The 12,350-nt window shown below is 41.7% G+C and overlaps 1 protein-coding gene across 1 annotated transcript in view; it reads right to left on the bottom strand.

The window, feature by feature from the left end:
• LOC142216414 (sodium channel protein type 2 subunit alpha-like) overlaps positions 1 to 12,350 on the bottom strand; it is a 100,921-nt gene that overhangs the window by 67,976 nt on the left and 20,595 nt on the right. The window contains exon 2 of the mRNA XM_075284221.1: positions 2,762 to 3,071. Coding sequence (XP_075140322.1) covers positions 2,762 to 3,019 — 258 coding nt within the window. The 5' untranslated portion in view covers positions 3,020 to 3,071. The remainder of the gene's footprint in view (positions 1 to 2,761; positions 3,072 to 12,350) is intronic.

Genomic DNA, 12,350 nt, shown 5'->3' on the forward strand with positions numbered 1-12,350 from the left:
GATAACCTGACCACAATAATGACATCATGCCTGGTTATCAGGAGGACACTACATGTATGAGAAGATAACCTGACCACAATAAGGACATCATGGCTGGTTATCAGGAAGACACTACATGTATGAGAAGATAACCTGACCACAATAAGGACATCAAAGCTGGTTATAAGGAGGACACTATATGTATGAGAAGATAACTTGACCAAATAAAGGACATCATGGCTGGTTATCAGGAGGAGACACTACATGTATGAGAAGATAACTTGACCACAATAAGTACATGATGGATGATTATCAGGAGGACACTACATGTATGAGAAGATAACTCCAACCATAATAAGGACATCATGGCTGGGTTTTCTGACAAGTGAGACCATAGAAGGTTTTTTCATTTATGGCTATATCTATCGGTAACTGATCAATACAAGAGACTGTCACTACTAACGGTATGAGAAAATCTATATAACGCTACAGAATCTTCCACACATAGTTACAAAAATGCTTTACTTTTAATTGTCTACAAACTTGGCCATGGTTATATTAATGGGAAAAACTCTTTATGGAAACCTTTAAGAGCTTCTAAATAGACAGGAACTCTCACTGACTAGAGGTGGTGCTACATAATGTATACTCCTAATACGTGGCACACCACTAACTTAGCTACTTAGAAGGCCATTTATCAAGAAGGGTAAGGTGTATACAATCATGCCAGATCCTTTGTTCTCAAGGTAGCTACCAAAGAAGATGTCTCCCAGAAGTTTATTCCCTATTGAGAACACGTTTGTTTGTTGACTAAGCCAAGTGTGCATGTGCGACAGGGACAAATTGTTCTGAGGGATTGGGTAACGGCTTTCTATTTTGCTTGGCCAGCTTATCTTGCTCTATTCCACAGGAGATGGTCATGTGCATGAAGGCTAATACAAGCAGGTATAAACCTTCTATACGCCATTATTTACAACTTTCTAATTTGCTTGTGCAACCACCGGAGACTACAAATCTTAATATTCCACCAGATGCATATTTGAAGCCTGGAAATCAATATCATTTCTTTTTATTTAATAAAAAAATATGGCTAAAAAGTCAAGTGTCCATTAAGGTCATAATATTACATTACTATGCTTGACAAGGAAATGCCGAGGAATTTGACTCTGATTGTGGCTTTCCTGTTGTATTTTCTGATAGAAAAAATCTCAAAACCAAAGACATTTTATAGTTAGTATGGTTGAAAAAAGACATATGTCCATGAAATTCATTCAGGGGATGGGAAAGGGAAAGAAATCCTATACATTTCCATAGGCATCAATGTTATTTTTCTCTATAAAACCCCCCAAAAAACATCTAATCATTTTTTGAATCTGTCGGCCATGACTGCTGTGACCAGCTTCTGGGTAGCCCATTTGACAGATTCACAGTCCTTGTAGTATAGAACCAGCTCCTGGTTAGGCTATTCCACAGATTTACAATCCTTACAGAACAGAACCAGCTCCTGGGTAGGCTATTCCACAGATTTACAATCCTTACAGAACAGAACCAGCTCCTGGGTAGGCTATTTCACAGATTGACAGCCTTTATAATATAGAACCAGCTCCTGAGTAGGCTAGCACAGAGTTTGGTAACTTTTCTTTTTTAAAAGAAAGCTGATCTTCTGATCTTGGGATATGTTGAGCCAAGAGGAATGCTAAGGAAGGACACATCTGTATGTAGAAACCCTTAAAGGGATTCTACCATTAAAGCAACCTTTTTTCTAATTACCACGTCGGAATAGCCTTAAGAAAGGCTATTCGTCTCCTACCTTTAGATGTGGTCTCCGTCGCACCGTTCCTTAGAAATACCGGTACTTACCGGCATGCTAATGAGGTCACGACAGCAATGGGGGGTTCCTTCTTCTTCATCTGCCTCCTCCCCTTGTCTGTCGTCTTTCTTGGTCATGTCTGATGCCTGCGCAGTCGGCTCTGACAGCGAGACCCTGTTAGAGCCGACTGCGCATGCCGGCCGGTGGCCATATTTCCAAGGCTGCAATTGCGCTCATGCGCAGTACGCTCCTCACGTCTTCGCCGAACAGAGTGTACTGCGCATGCTCAGTAAGGTCCGTACAGCCCTCTGAACTCATCCAGGCGTCGGAGGGCTGTACGGACCTTACTGAGCATGCGCAGTACACTCTGTTCAGCAAAGATGTGAGGAGCGTACTGCGCATGCGCGCAATTGCAGCCTTGGAAATATGGCCGCATGCGCAGTTGGCTCTAACAGGGTCTTGCTGTCAGAGCCGACTGCGCAGGCATCAGACATTACGTAGAAAGAAGACGACCGACAAGGGGAGGAGGCAGATGAAGAAGAAGGACACCCTCATTACTGCCGAGACCTCATTAGCATACCAGTAAGTACCAGTATTTCTAAGGAACGGCGCGACGGAGACCACATCTAAAGGTAGGAGACGAATAGCCTTTCTTAAGGCTATTCCGAAGTGGTAATTAGAAAAAAAGTTGCTTTAATGGTAGAATACTGTAATACTTAAGTACTGACCTGCATGGTGAGATGGACGCCAGCCACCATATCCAACCTTTGACTGTTTCTATAACTCACACATAGCAAAAAATTAAAAGAGCCATGGACATGCTGGATATGCCATAAATGGCAATGGGGGTCTTTAAAATACTATATATTATAGCACATATACAAAATGATAGATATCAAAGTTACACTCAATGTGATATTTTGGTCTAAATATCTCTACAGACCATACCCAACCCTTCCCGAGTAAACTCACTTTCTGGTTAGCATAGTATGGATCAAGATCCTCCAGGGGTTCTGACACCATTTCTGGTGGGATGTCCCCATAGATGAATGGCAGTTTTTTACCAGCTTCCAAGTCACTATTTGGTTTTGCAATCCATTCCTCGCTCTCTTGCTTTTCATTCTTTGCTTTTTTTTCCTCTGCAATACGATCCTCAATGGCTTTAAGAGATTCCCTGGTAAAATTTTGGAAGTTGTCAGGTCCGGGTGGTACAAGCCTTGGCTGCGCCATCTTTTCATCCTGCTCCCCTTATTTACCATCTAGCTTGATGCATAGCAAAATTCTAGGAGAAAAACAAGGACATTAATGTTCACGTTATTAGACAGATCATAGTTTTGGGCTGGTTTCAGACAAGTCACTATACAACATGGAATATTCCTGCAATAAATTTCTGAATGACCTAAACCATTGTTTCTCAAAATTTGGGTCAAGACCCCCTGGGGTGGACATGTAAAGACCTATGGGGGAAATCGTGAGGAAAGTTGAGAAATTTCTCTTCTATTTTGCAGAAGGGTTAAAGACTGGTGTATAGAAGAAGTTGTGTGGGGCTGCATAGAGATAGCAGTGCTAACTGTAGGGAGAAGTGTGGAAGTAGCAGGGTTGAGTTTGAGGTTGCAAATGTGGATGTAGAAGATCTTAGTATGTGGGCGAAATGTGAACATAACAGGCTGAGTGTGTCGGGGAAATGTTGCATGCTACGGAGCTCAGTGGGTGTGGGGGAAGTGAAGGTAACAAAGCTATTTGAGCTGTATGTAGGAATAAAGCTCCATGCCGAAAGGAAATGTGAAAGTAGCAGAGTTGTGGGTGTTTGGGGGAATCATGGAAGTAGCCGAGCTGTGTGTAACAAGCATGTGTGAAGGAAGAAGCAGAGCAGAGGCAGAGGCACTATACAGCTGAAAAGCATTACAGAGGACAAATATACCTACCGTTCTCAGAGTGGGACTAAGTACAGTAGAATGGGGTTTCCAACAAAAATCTTACCGGAAAGGTAGTCCCATATTTAGAAACTTTCGGAACCACTGACCTAAACTAACCACATCATACCTATATGTGATATTAGGCCTCATGGCTCATGTTGGGTTGGGTTAAAAAGCAAAAAGTGAAATTGATACATTGTTAATGCACAGATGAAAATAAAAATACAATTTTTACAACATTCATGTGCATGAGACTTGCGTGATTCCTATGACTGATCATCTGGATGTCGTCTCTAACTCTTGAACATGGGGGCACATTTCTTGCACTTCTTCTAAACTGAATCTTCAGTCAGTGAGCTAATTCTTCTAATTTCTCCATAATAATTCAAGCCGTGATTCCAGATTGTATCTCACCGTGTGAGCGGCAAACAGCTCATGGTAACAAAGGATCTGGGCCGGGCAAGCCATAGATGTTTATTATGTTGATTTGCTTAAGACAGAAGCTCGGGAAGCTAGGCACCATCCTAATTACTGCTCAGGCTAGAGAAGAGCGAGACACACCCTGCCTGCACTCACAGCAAGCGGATTAAGAAAGCAGGCCCATTACTATTATAAGGAAGCGGAAGAGATGAACGCATCCCCGAGTGTTCTGCATCTCATATGGTCTTTCTCACACAATGGCTGTAATTTTGCACTCAAGGGAGTAAAGATACTTACTAATTGATATATTAATGTAATTTCTTAGAACTATTAACCTGATTTCAATTTACAACACTTATGAAAATGGACTGGCTCCAGAAAGTACATCTATCCCAAGTGTAGAAAGAAGCAAATGTACAACTGCTACAGCAGAGCCGAGTTTGTCATTGGTCTGATATACAGTTCCACGATGTCACAACAACATATCAGTTGAAGACAAGCCAAGGCAGGGTTCACATTGGGTGATTTCGGGCTTTATCCTGAAGTGTTCATAAGTACACAGTTGTTTGTTAGGAATTTCACATTCACACACAAGAGTCTTTTTAATCCTGGTGGAAATTTTTTCCCTAAGGAAGACCATTAGGGCCCCTTCACATGGCGTAAGCGCCGTAGACATGAGCGCTTCTAAACACTTCCCATTCACTTCAATGGGAGCGCTCGTAAAGCCGGCTTTACGCGCGCTCCCATTGAAGTGAATGGGAAGTGCTTAGAAACGCTCGCCTATACGGCTTGGAATGAGCCGAGCGCTTACGCCGTGTGAAGGGGCCCTAATGGTCTTCAGTTCTTCTGAGCTTGGGGCGAGCCCACCAAATTTACTATAACTCACACCAGAAAACTGGAATGAGTTACACCACAAATCTATCACCAGTCTCAGACTGGTGTAAATCTCATGTCGCGCATTCAGGGACCTCCCGCACCGAAAGAGGTTATTAAGAGGTTGGAGCCTCTTAATAATTCAGGTGCATTTGGGAATTGGTAAAGACAGGAGTAGGCAACTCCATTCTTAATAAATTCCACCCAATGGGTTTGAAATCCCCAATTGAAGTCAACATTGGAAAATCCATAATTAATCGGCAAGAATTTCTGAATTGTATTGACATAATGAATATTTGCATCCATTTGTCTGCTTGCACAAATCCTCAAGAAAAATCTGCAAAAACCCCATTTAAGTCATTTGCAACAAAAGGGTATGGTCAAATGAGACAGATTTGTTCCATACATCCGTGCAGGGAAGACGCGCCGATGTGTCAAACATGAGCTGACCCAATCCACTTATACTGGGGTCTTTAAGGTTCAGCTGGGGTGTGCAATCTTTGATGGCAAAAATTGCACTGCGTGCAGCATTATTTTTCCTATGAGAATGGATTGAATTTGCAACAAAGGATCCTGATGGGGCCTCTACAATTACATCTACAGCAAACCGAGCCTAAATGGAGTGAGATTTGCAATCCCTACTTTAGCACTGTCTTATTTTTCATTCTTATTGTAGCTCCCTGGCTTTCCTGCAGAGACGCCGATGATGTACAGTATTGAGGGCAGATGTGGCCCAGCAAAGTGATAAACTGAGCAGCCGCTCTCAGATTATGGCGAGACAGAATCTTTAACCTTTTCAATGACTGATATGTCTGACGCCAAACATCAAAAAAAAAAAATCACTCTGCAATAAAGACATCTTATTCATCCATCTTATTGAAATATCTCACTTTCAATGCTTTACAAAAGTACTGAAAATAATAACACACTGGTTTATTAAAGAGAATCAGAAATTTATTTGGATATATGTGAGATAAAGTAATGGCCACACTTGGGAGAATCTCATAATCCCAGCCAATTGTTCAATATTAGAAAATCATGATTATTTTCTGATTGTTTTACAGAGTCAGGGGCCAACTAATACTTAGATACAGAGTCAAGGCCTAGCTAATACCTAGATACAGAGTCAGGGCCCAGCGGATACAAAGATACAGAGTCAGGGCCTAGCTAATACCTAGATACAGAGTCAAGGCCTAGATAATACCTAGATACAGAGTCAGGGCCTAGGTAATACCTAGATACAGAGTCAGGGCCAAGCTAATACCTAGATACAGAGTCAGGGCCTAGCTAATACCTAGATACAGAGTCAGGGCCAAGCTAATACCTAGATACAGAGTCAGGGCCAAGCTAATACCTAGGTACAGAGTCAGGGCCTAGCTAATACCTAGGTACAGAGTCAGGGCCTAGCTAATACCTAGGTACAGAGTCAGGGCCCAGCGGATACAAAGATACAGAGTCAGGGCCTAGCTAATACCTAGATACAGAGTCAGGGCCTAGCTAATACCTAGGTACAGAGTCAGGGCCTAACTAATACCTAGGTACAGAGTCAGGGCCCAGCGGATACAAAGATACAGAGTCAGGGCCTAGGTAATACCTAGATACAGAGTCAAGGCCTAGCTAATACCTAGATACAGAGTCAGGGCCTAGGTAATACCTAGATACAGAGTCAAGGCCTAGCTAATACCTAGATACAGAGTCAGGGCCCAGCGGATACAAAGATACAGAGTCAGGGCCAAGCTAATACCTAGATACAGAGTCAGGGCCTAGCTAATACCTAGATACAGAGTCAGGGCCTAGCTAATACCTAGGTACAGAGTCAGGGCCTAGCTAATACCTAGATACAGAGTCAGGGCCTAGCTAATACCTAGGTACAGAGTCAGGGCCTAGCTAATACCTAGATACAGAGTCAGGGCCAAGCTAATACCTAGATACAGAGTCAGGGCCTAGCTAATACCTACCGTAGTTAAGGCCTATGGGCTGAACCAGGTTCAGCAAAAAAAGGTACACACAGCAGCTCTGGAAAGACAGGTGTGATTTAGTGCGAAACCAAAGAGAGAACGGCAACTGGAGCAGCCCGTTACAATACAGTACAGGAACCATGCTCACCATGTGGTATATATGGTATATTTTTTATTGCAGATTTCTTGCCATCTTTTGTTTTTTATTGCAACAAATATAGTGGCCTTAAAGTGCTGTCTATAAAATAATATAAATGATTCCCCCTAATCACCCCATATTCTATAATGGCATATACCATACAATGTCCCAAAACTGCACAATATACATTCATGCTACACCCTTCAAGTAGTACCCTCAAAGCAGCAGAGACCCCTCAACATCCCTTCTCTTTCTGAAGCTTCTTTCTTCTCGCAGCCGAGCTTCCAAATGTGATCTCCTTGGCATCTCTTGAAGGCCAACTCCAGAAAGCCATCTCCTGGTACTGTTAGTTCAGCCTTCCAAAGCATAAAAGCCACTTCTGACGGAGTCAGTTTACATTTGAGGGTGGTATAGATGGCCCTGGACCCCTGTGAACCTCTGGCCCTGGGTGGCCACTTAAACCACCAATTTTATTATCTACTAGCATGTTTTCTTACAAAAACTTAAATTAAGGCCCACCTGTCTGACATATATACTCCTAATGGCTGTTGTTGGAGGACTAAAGGGTAATTACTATGGCAGATTTAGAGAGTAGCGATTGTGACTGCACATCCCTTATAGATCATGTATACATCACATACCATTAAGATTTAATGTTGCTCTTAATTACAGCTATGAAATCTCTACAATTGGATTAGTTTGCACCTCGTCTCTGCCATACCTGAAAGAGTTAACCAGTCAGACACTTGGCTAAACTAATTGTTTGTATCCTATGAGACAGTCTCAAGAGATTAACTCCACAACAAAGTCATTATGGCGGCTCAGCCAGTTATACATCGCCGGTCCGCCAGTGTACAATTACCTGGGGATCTTTGCATCTTTGCTCCGGTTACAATTACTACTTTTTACTTTGTCACCTTTGTCCACCGACACAAACAATAATAAAAGTTTGTAAACTCTTTTAGCAAGTTCCCTTCGACAAGCTGTGCTAGATAATCTTAGGCCTTGGAGATTTAAGGATCTTCGCCATATCAGATTTATCAATGCCTATACGCCAGTATTCTGGCCATGATATTATGGCTCATATTTGGTGCTGGGACCATCCTTGTGCTAAATATGTACAACAATCCCCATATTCCATATTGAGTGAATGTGGGCAGAGCGGGCGAGGCGGGCCGGGGACGTTTTGGCCTGATATATTCATTATAACTCATTCCGGTTTTCTGGTGAAAACTCTTCATAAATCTCTTGTTCCCTGCACCAGCCGGGGTCTTAATAAATGTAACGAATCTGCCCCCGTGTTCCTGTAAAACATAAGAGGTCCGATAAACTAAACCTGTGTAACACACTTAGACTCGATAGTCTTACACTGCACCAGGTTTTCCACAGCGTCTGATTTTCTTTGATAATCTGCCGAACTTTTACAGCATCTAGTCTAACTTTACAACACTTATTAGATGACTAAATTACTAACAAAATTTTGGTGCAAAAATTTTATGCAATAAGTGAAATTTTGATGCAACATCCAAATTGTTGTCACAGTTTCTGCCTCATACATTAGCATATTAAGCCACCTCCCCGTTTTCAACAAACCCCGCCCACAAGCCATGTGAGGCCCACAGACTGTTAGATAGTATCTAAAGCCGTAGATGTAAAGCATTTATGGCGCAAATTACACCAGGATTCTGGTACATACTTAGTCTAACTGCCATTGTACCCAAAAGTGGTAATGGACGGGGAGTATGAATGCTTTTTTTTTTTTTTTTTTACTTTTGTCACCTTCCCTGGGCCTCAACCCATGACAGTCTGGGATCTGAAGGCATAATAATGTCACCTGGTAGATATATATGGTCCTAGGAACCAGTTCTTGGAGTCCTGACAGTATCATACACTATGTTTTAAGCCATTTTAAAGTGTGGTTCATGCCAAAGTTGTTCAACCTTTCACACGGAGTAACGTTCCACTCAAAACAGATCCCATTGACTTCAATGGGTGCTGTCTTGCGCACTACACATTGAAATCAATGGGAGGCTTTATAACCCATTGATTTCAATGTGTAGTGCGCGTAAGACAGCACCTATTGAAGTCAATGGGATTTGTTTTGAAGCGCCTCACTCTGACACGTGTTTCAGAATGAACGGAGCGTTACTCCGTGTGAAAGCAGCCTTAAAGTGATTTATGGAAACTTTGACATGTCTAATTTCCATACAGAAAATTCCAATCTTTATACGGGTGATGTCCGTAAATAAGTGGCCATTTAGTGTAGATATACTGTATACAATAATCCAAACAGTGCATAGATAAGAGTTAACATATATATTGTTTGCTGCTGCAGTATGAAGCCCATTGGGTACCTTATGCACAAAACTTTCCTCCCGTAGAAATAAAGATAGACCATGCAACATTTTTTTTTATATTAGATTCATATGCAAATGGATGAAAAAATTCTATATACCCTTATATCATGAGTTTCAACAGACACAAGAAGCCTTTCATGTACAGTATATCTGGTGGTACACTACAGTTTTCTTCTGCAAATAACATTGCAGCAGAGCTTTTCAATCCGCCTAGTTGATAGGGCCGGAGATGTGCCCATAGATCAGAAAATTATGGCAATTCATCCAGTTTATGGCATCCAACATTTCCATCTGGGGTGACCTTGGATTTGCTGGCCATATGCGAATACAATCCAAACATCCACAAGAAAAAATAGAAAGGCACTAAACATATTTCCTCTACATATGATCAGATTTTTCTGAACACTTTTTTCCACTACAGTTCTCTGAGATTTGAAACAGAAGGTCGGCTTTCTTCCCCAAAAAACAGGGCGTCTCTTGCATGGACTGTTCTAGTATTGCAGCTAAGTTCTTTAAGTGAAGTGACTAGGACTTGCAATACCAGGCAGAGCCAGCAGGCATAAAGGGCGCTGTTTCTAAAGGGAAAAAACAGACTTGTTATGTATAATTGTAGAACGAGTTTCCTCTGCCATGAGGATATTGTATGCCAGGAAAGACACAGTACAGGGGAGTGAGAGATAATTGGATTTGCTCACTTAGCTGCTCACAGATCCTGCGGAGAGGGCATCTACTCATCACCATGCTGCGGCGGTGCCTGGCAGATCCCTCTGTGGTGGATTATAATTGGGGTGAGTGGGTTAAGTAAAGTTTAGGTCTCATTTATATTCGATACACGTTCAGAAATCCGGAATTTTGCAAAATGTCACCTTTTTGCATGTCAGTGATATGAATCAAACATCACAATTTAGCGGCTATTCTCTCCTGAACCTTCGCTGGAACAAAATGTTCAGCAAATCTGTTTTGTCAAGCACTTTAAACAAGAGTTCCCGTTGTCAGAGAATTACAGTGTTTCTTAAGAACACATCTACATTGCAGGTATCAGCCATACAATTTCAGTAAATAATAGAAGACCCACCTTTCTGGGCCAAACATGTCAAAAAATGTTTTCCAGTTGTAACTAAGGGAAACAAAAGTTTCATTCCTGCAGCTTTGGAATTTCACGTAATCCTTTCAAGTGGACTGGATACGTCGGAAAATATTTTCTAGCAGCGGTAGCCGGACAGCTTGGTGGGTGCGAGGTGCTGTCACGTGGTTATATGGCTTCTAACTATGAAACAGACAATGGGTCTAGGTAGAGGTTAGAGCTACAGTCCTATGAAAAAGTTTGGGCACCCCTATTAATCTTAATCATTTTTTGTTCTAAATATTTTGGTGTTTGCAACAGCCATTTCAGTTTGATATATCTAATAACTGATGGACACAGTAATATTTCAGGATTGAAATGAGGTTTATTGTACTAACAGAAAATGTGCAATATGCATTAAACCAAAATTTGACCGGTGCGAAAGTATGGGCACCCTTATCATTTTATTGATTTGAATTCCCCTAACTACTTTTTACTGACTTACTGAAGCACAAAATTGGTTTTGTAACCTCAGTGAGCTTTGACCTTCATAACCAGATGTATCCAATCATAAGAAAAGGTATTTAAGGTGGCCAATTGCAAGTTGTTCTCCTATTTGAATCTCCTCTGAAGAGTGGCATCATGGGCTACTCAAAACAACTCTCAAATGATCTGAAAACAAAGATTGTTCAACATAGTTGTTCAGGGGAAGGATACAAAAAGTTGTCTCAGAGATTTAACCTGTCAGTTTCCACTGTGAGGACCATAGTAAGGAAATGGAAGACCACAGGGACAGTTCTTGTTAAGCCCAGAAGTGGCAGGCCAAGAAAAATATCAGAAAGGCAGAGAAGAAGAATGGTGAGAACAGTCAAGGACAATCCACAGACCACCTCCAAAGAGCTGCAGCATCATCTTGCTGCAGATGGTGTCACTGTGCATCGGTCAACTATACAGCGCACTTTGCACAAATAGAAGCTGTATGGGAGAGTGATGAGAAAGAAGCCGTTTCTGCACGTACGCCACAAATAGAGTTGCCTGAGGTATGAAAAAGCACATTTGGACAAGGCAGCTTCATTTTGGAAACAAAAATTGAGTTGTTTGGTTATAAAAAAAGGCGTTATGCATGGCGTCCAAAAAGAAACAGCATTCCAAGAAAAACACATGCTACCCACTGTAAAATTTGGTGGAGGTTCCATCATGCTTTGGGGCTGTGTGGCCAATGCCGGCATCGGGAATCTTGTTAAAGTTGAGGGTCGCATGGATTCCACTCAGTATCAGCAGATTCTTGAGAATAATGTTCAAGAATCAGTGACGAAGTTGAAGTTACGCCGGGGATGGATATTTCAGCAAGACAATGATCCAAAACACCGCTCCAAATCCTCAGGAATTCATGCAGAGGAACAATTACAATGTTCTGGAATGGCCATCCCAGTCCCCAGACCTGAATATCATTGAACATCTGTGGGATGATTTGAAGCGGGCTGTCCATGCTCGGCGACCATCTAACTTAACTGAACTTGAATTGTTTGTCCAAAATACCTTTATCCAGGATCCAGGAACTGATTAAAAGCTACAGGAGGCGACTAGAGGCTGTTATCTTTGCAAAAGGAGGATCTACTAAATATTAATGTCACTTTTCTGTTGAGGTGCCCATACTTTTGCACCGGTCAAATTTTGGTTTAATGCATATTGCACATTTTCTGTTAGTACAATAAACCTCATTTCAATCCTGAAATATTACTGTGTCCATCAGTTATTAGATATATCAAACTGAAATGGCTGTTGCAAATACCAAAATATTTAGAACTAAAAATGATTAAGATTAATAGGGGTGC

The sequence above is a fragment of the Leptodactylus fuscus genome, chromosome 8, assembly GCF_031893055.1.
Source record: "Leptodactylus fuscus isolate aLepFus1 chromosome 8, aLepFus1.hap2, whole genome shotgun sequence".
Lineage (NCBI taxonomy): Eukaryota > Metazoa > Chordata > Amphibia > Anura > Leptodactylidae > Leptodactylus > Leptodactylus fuscus.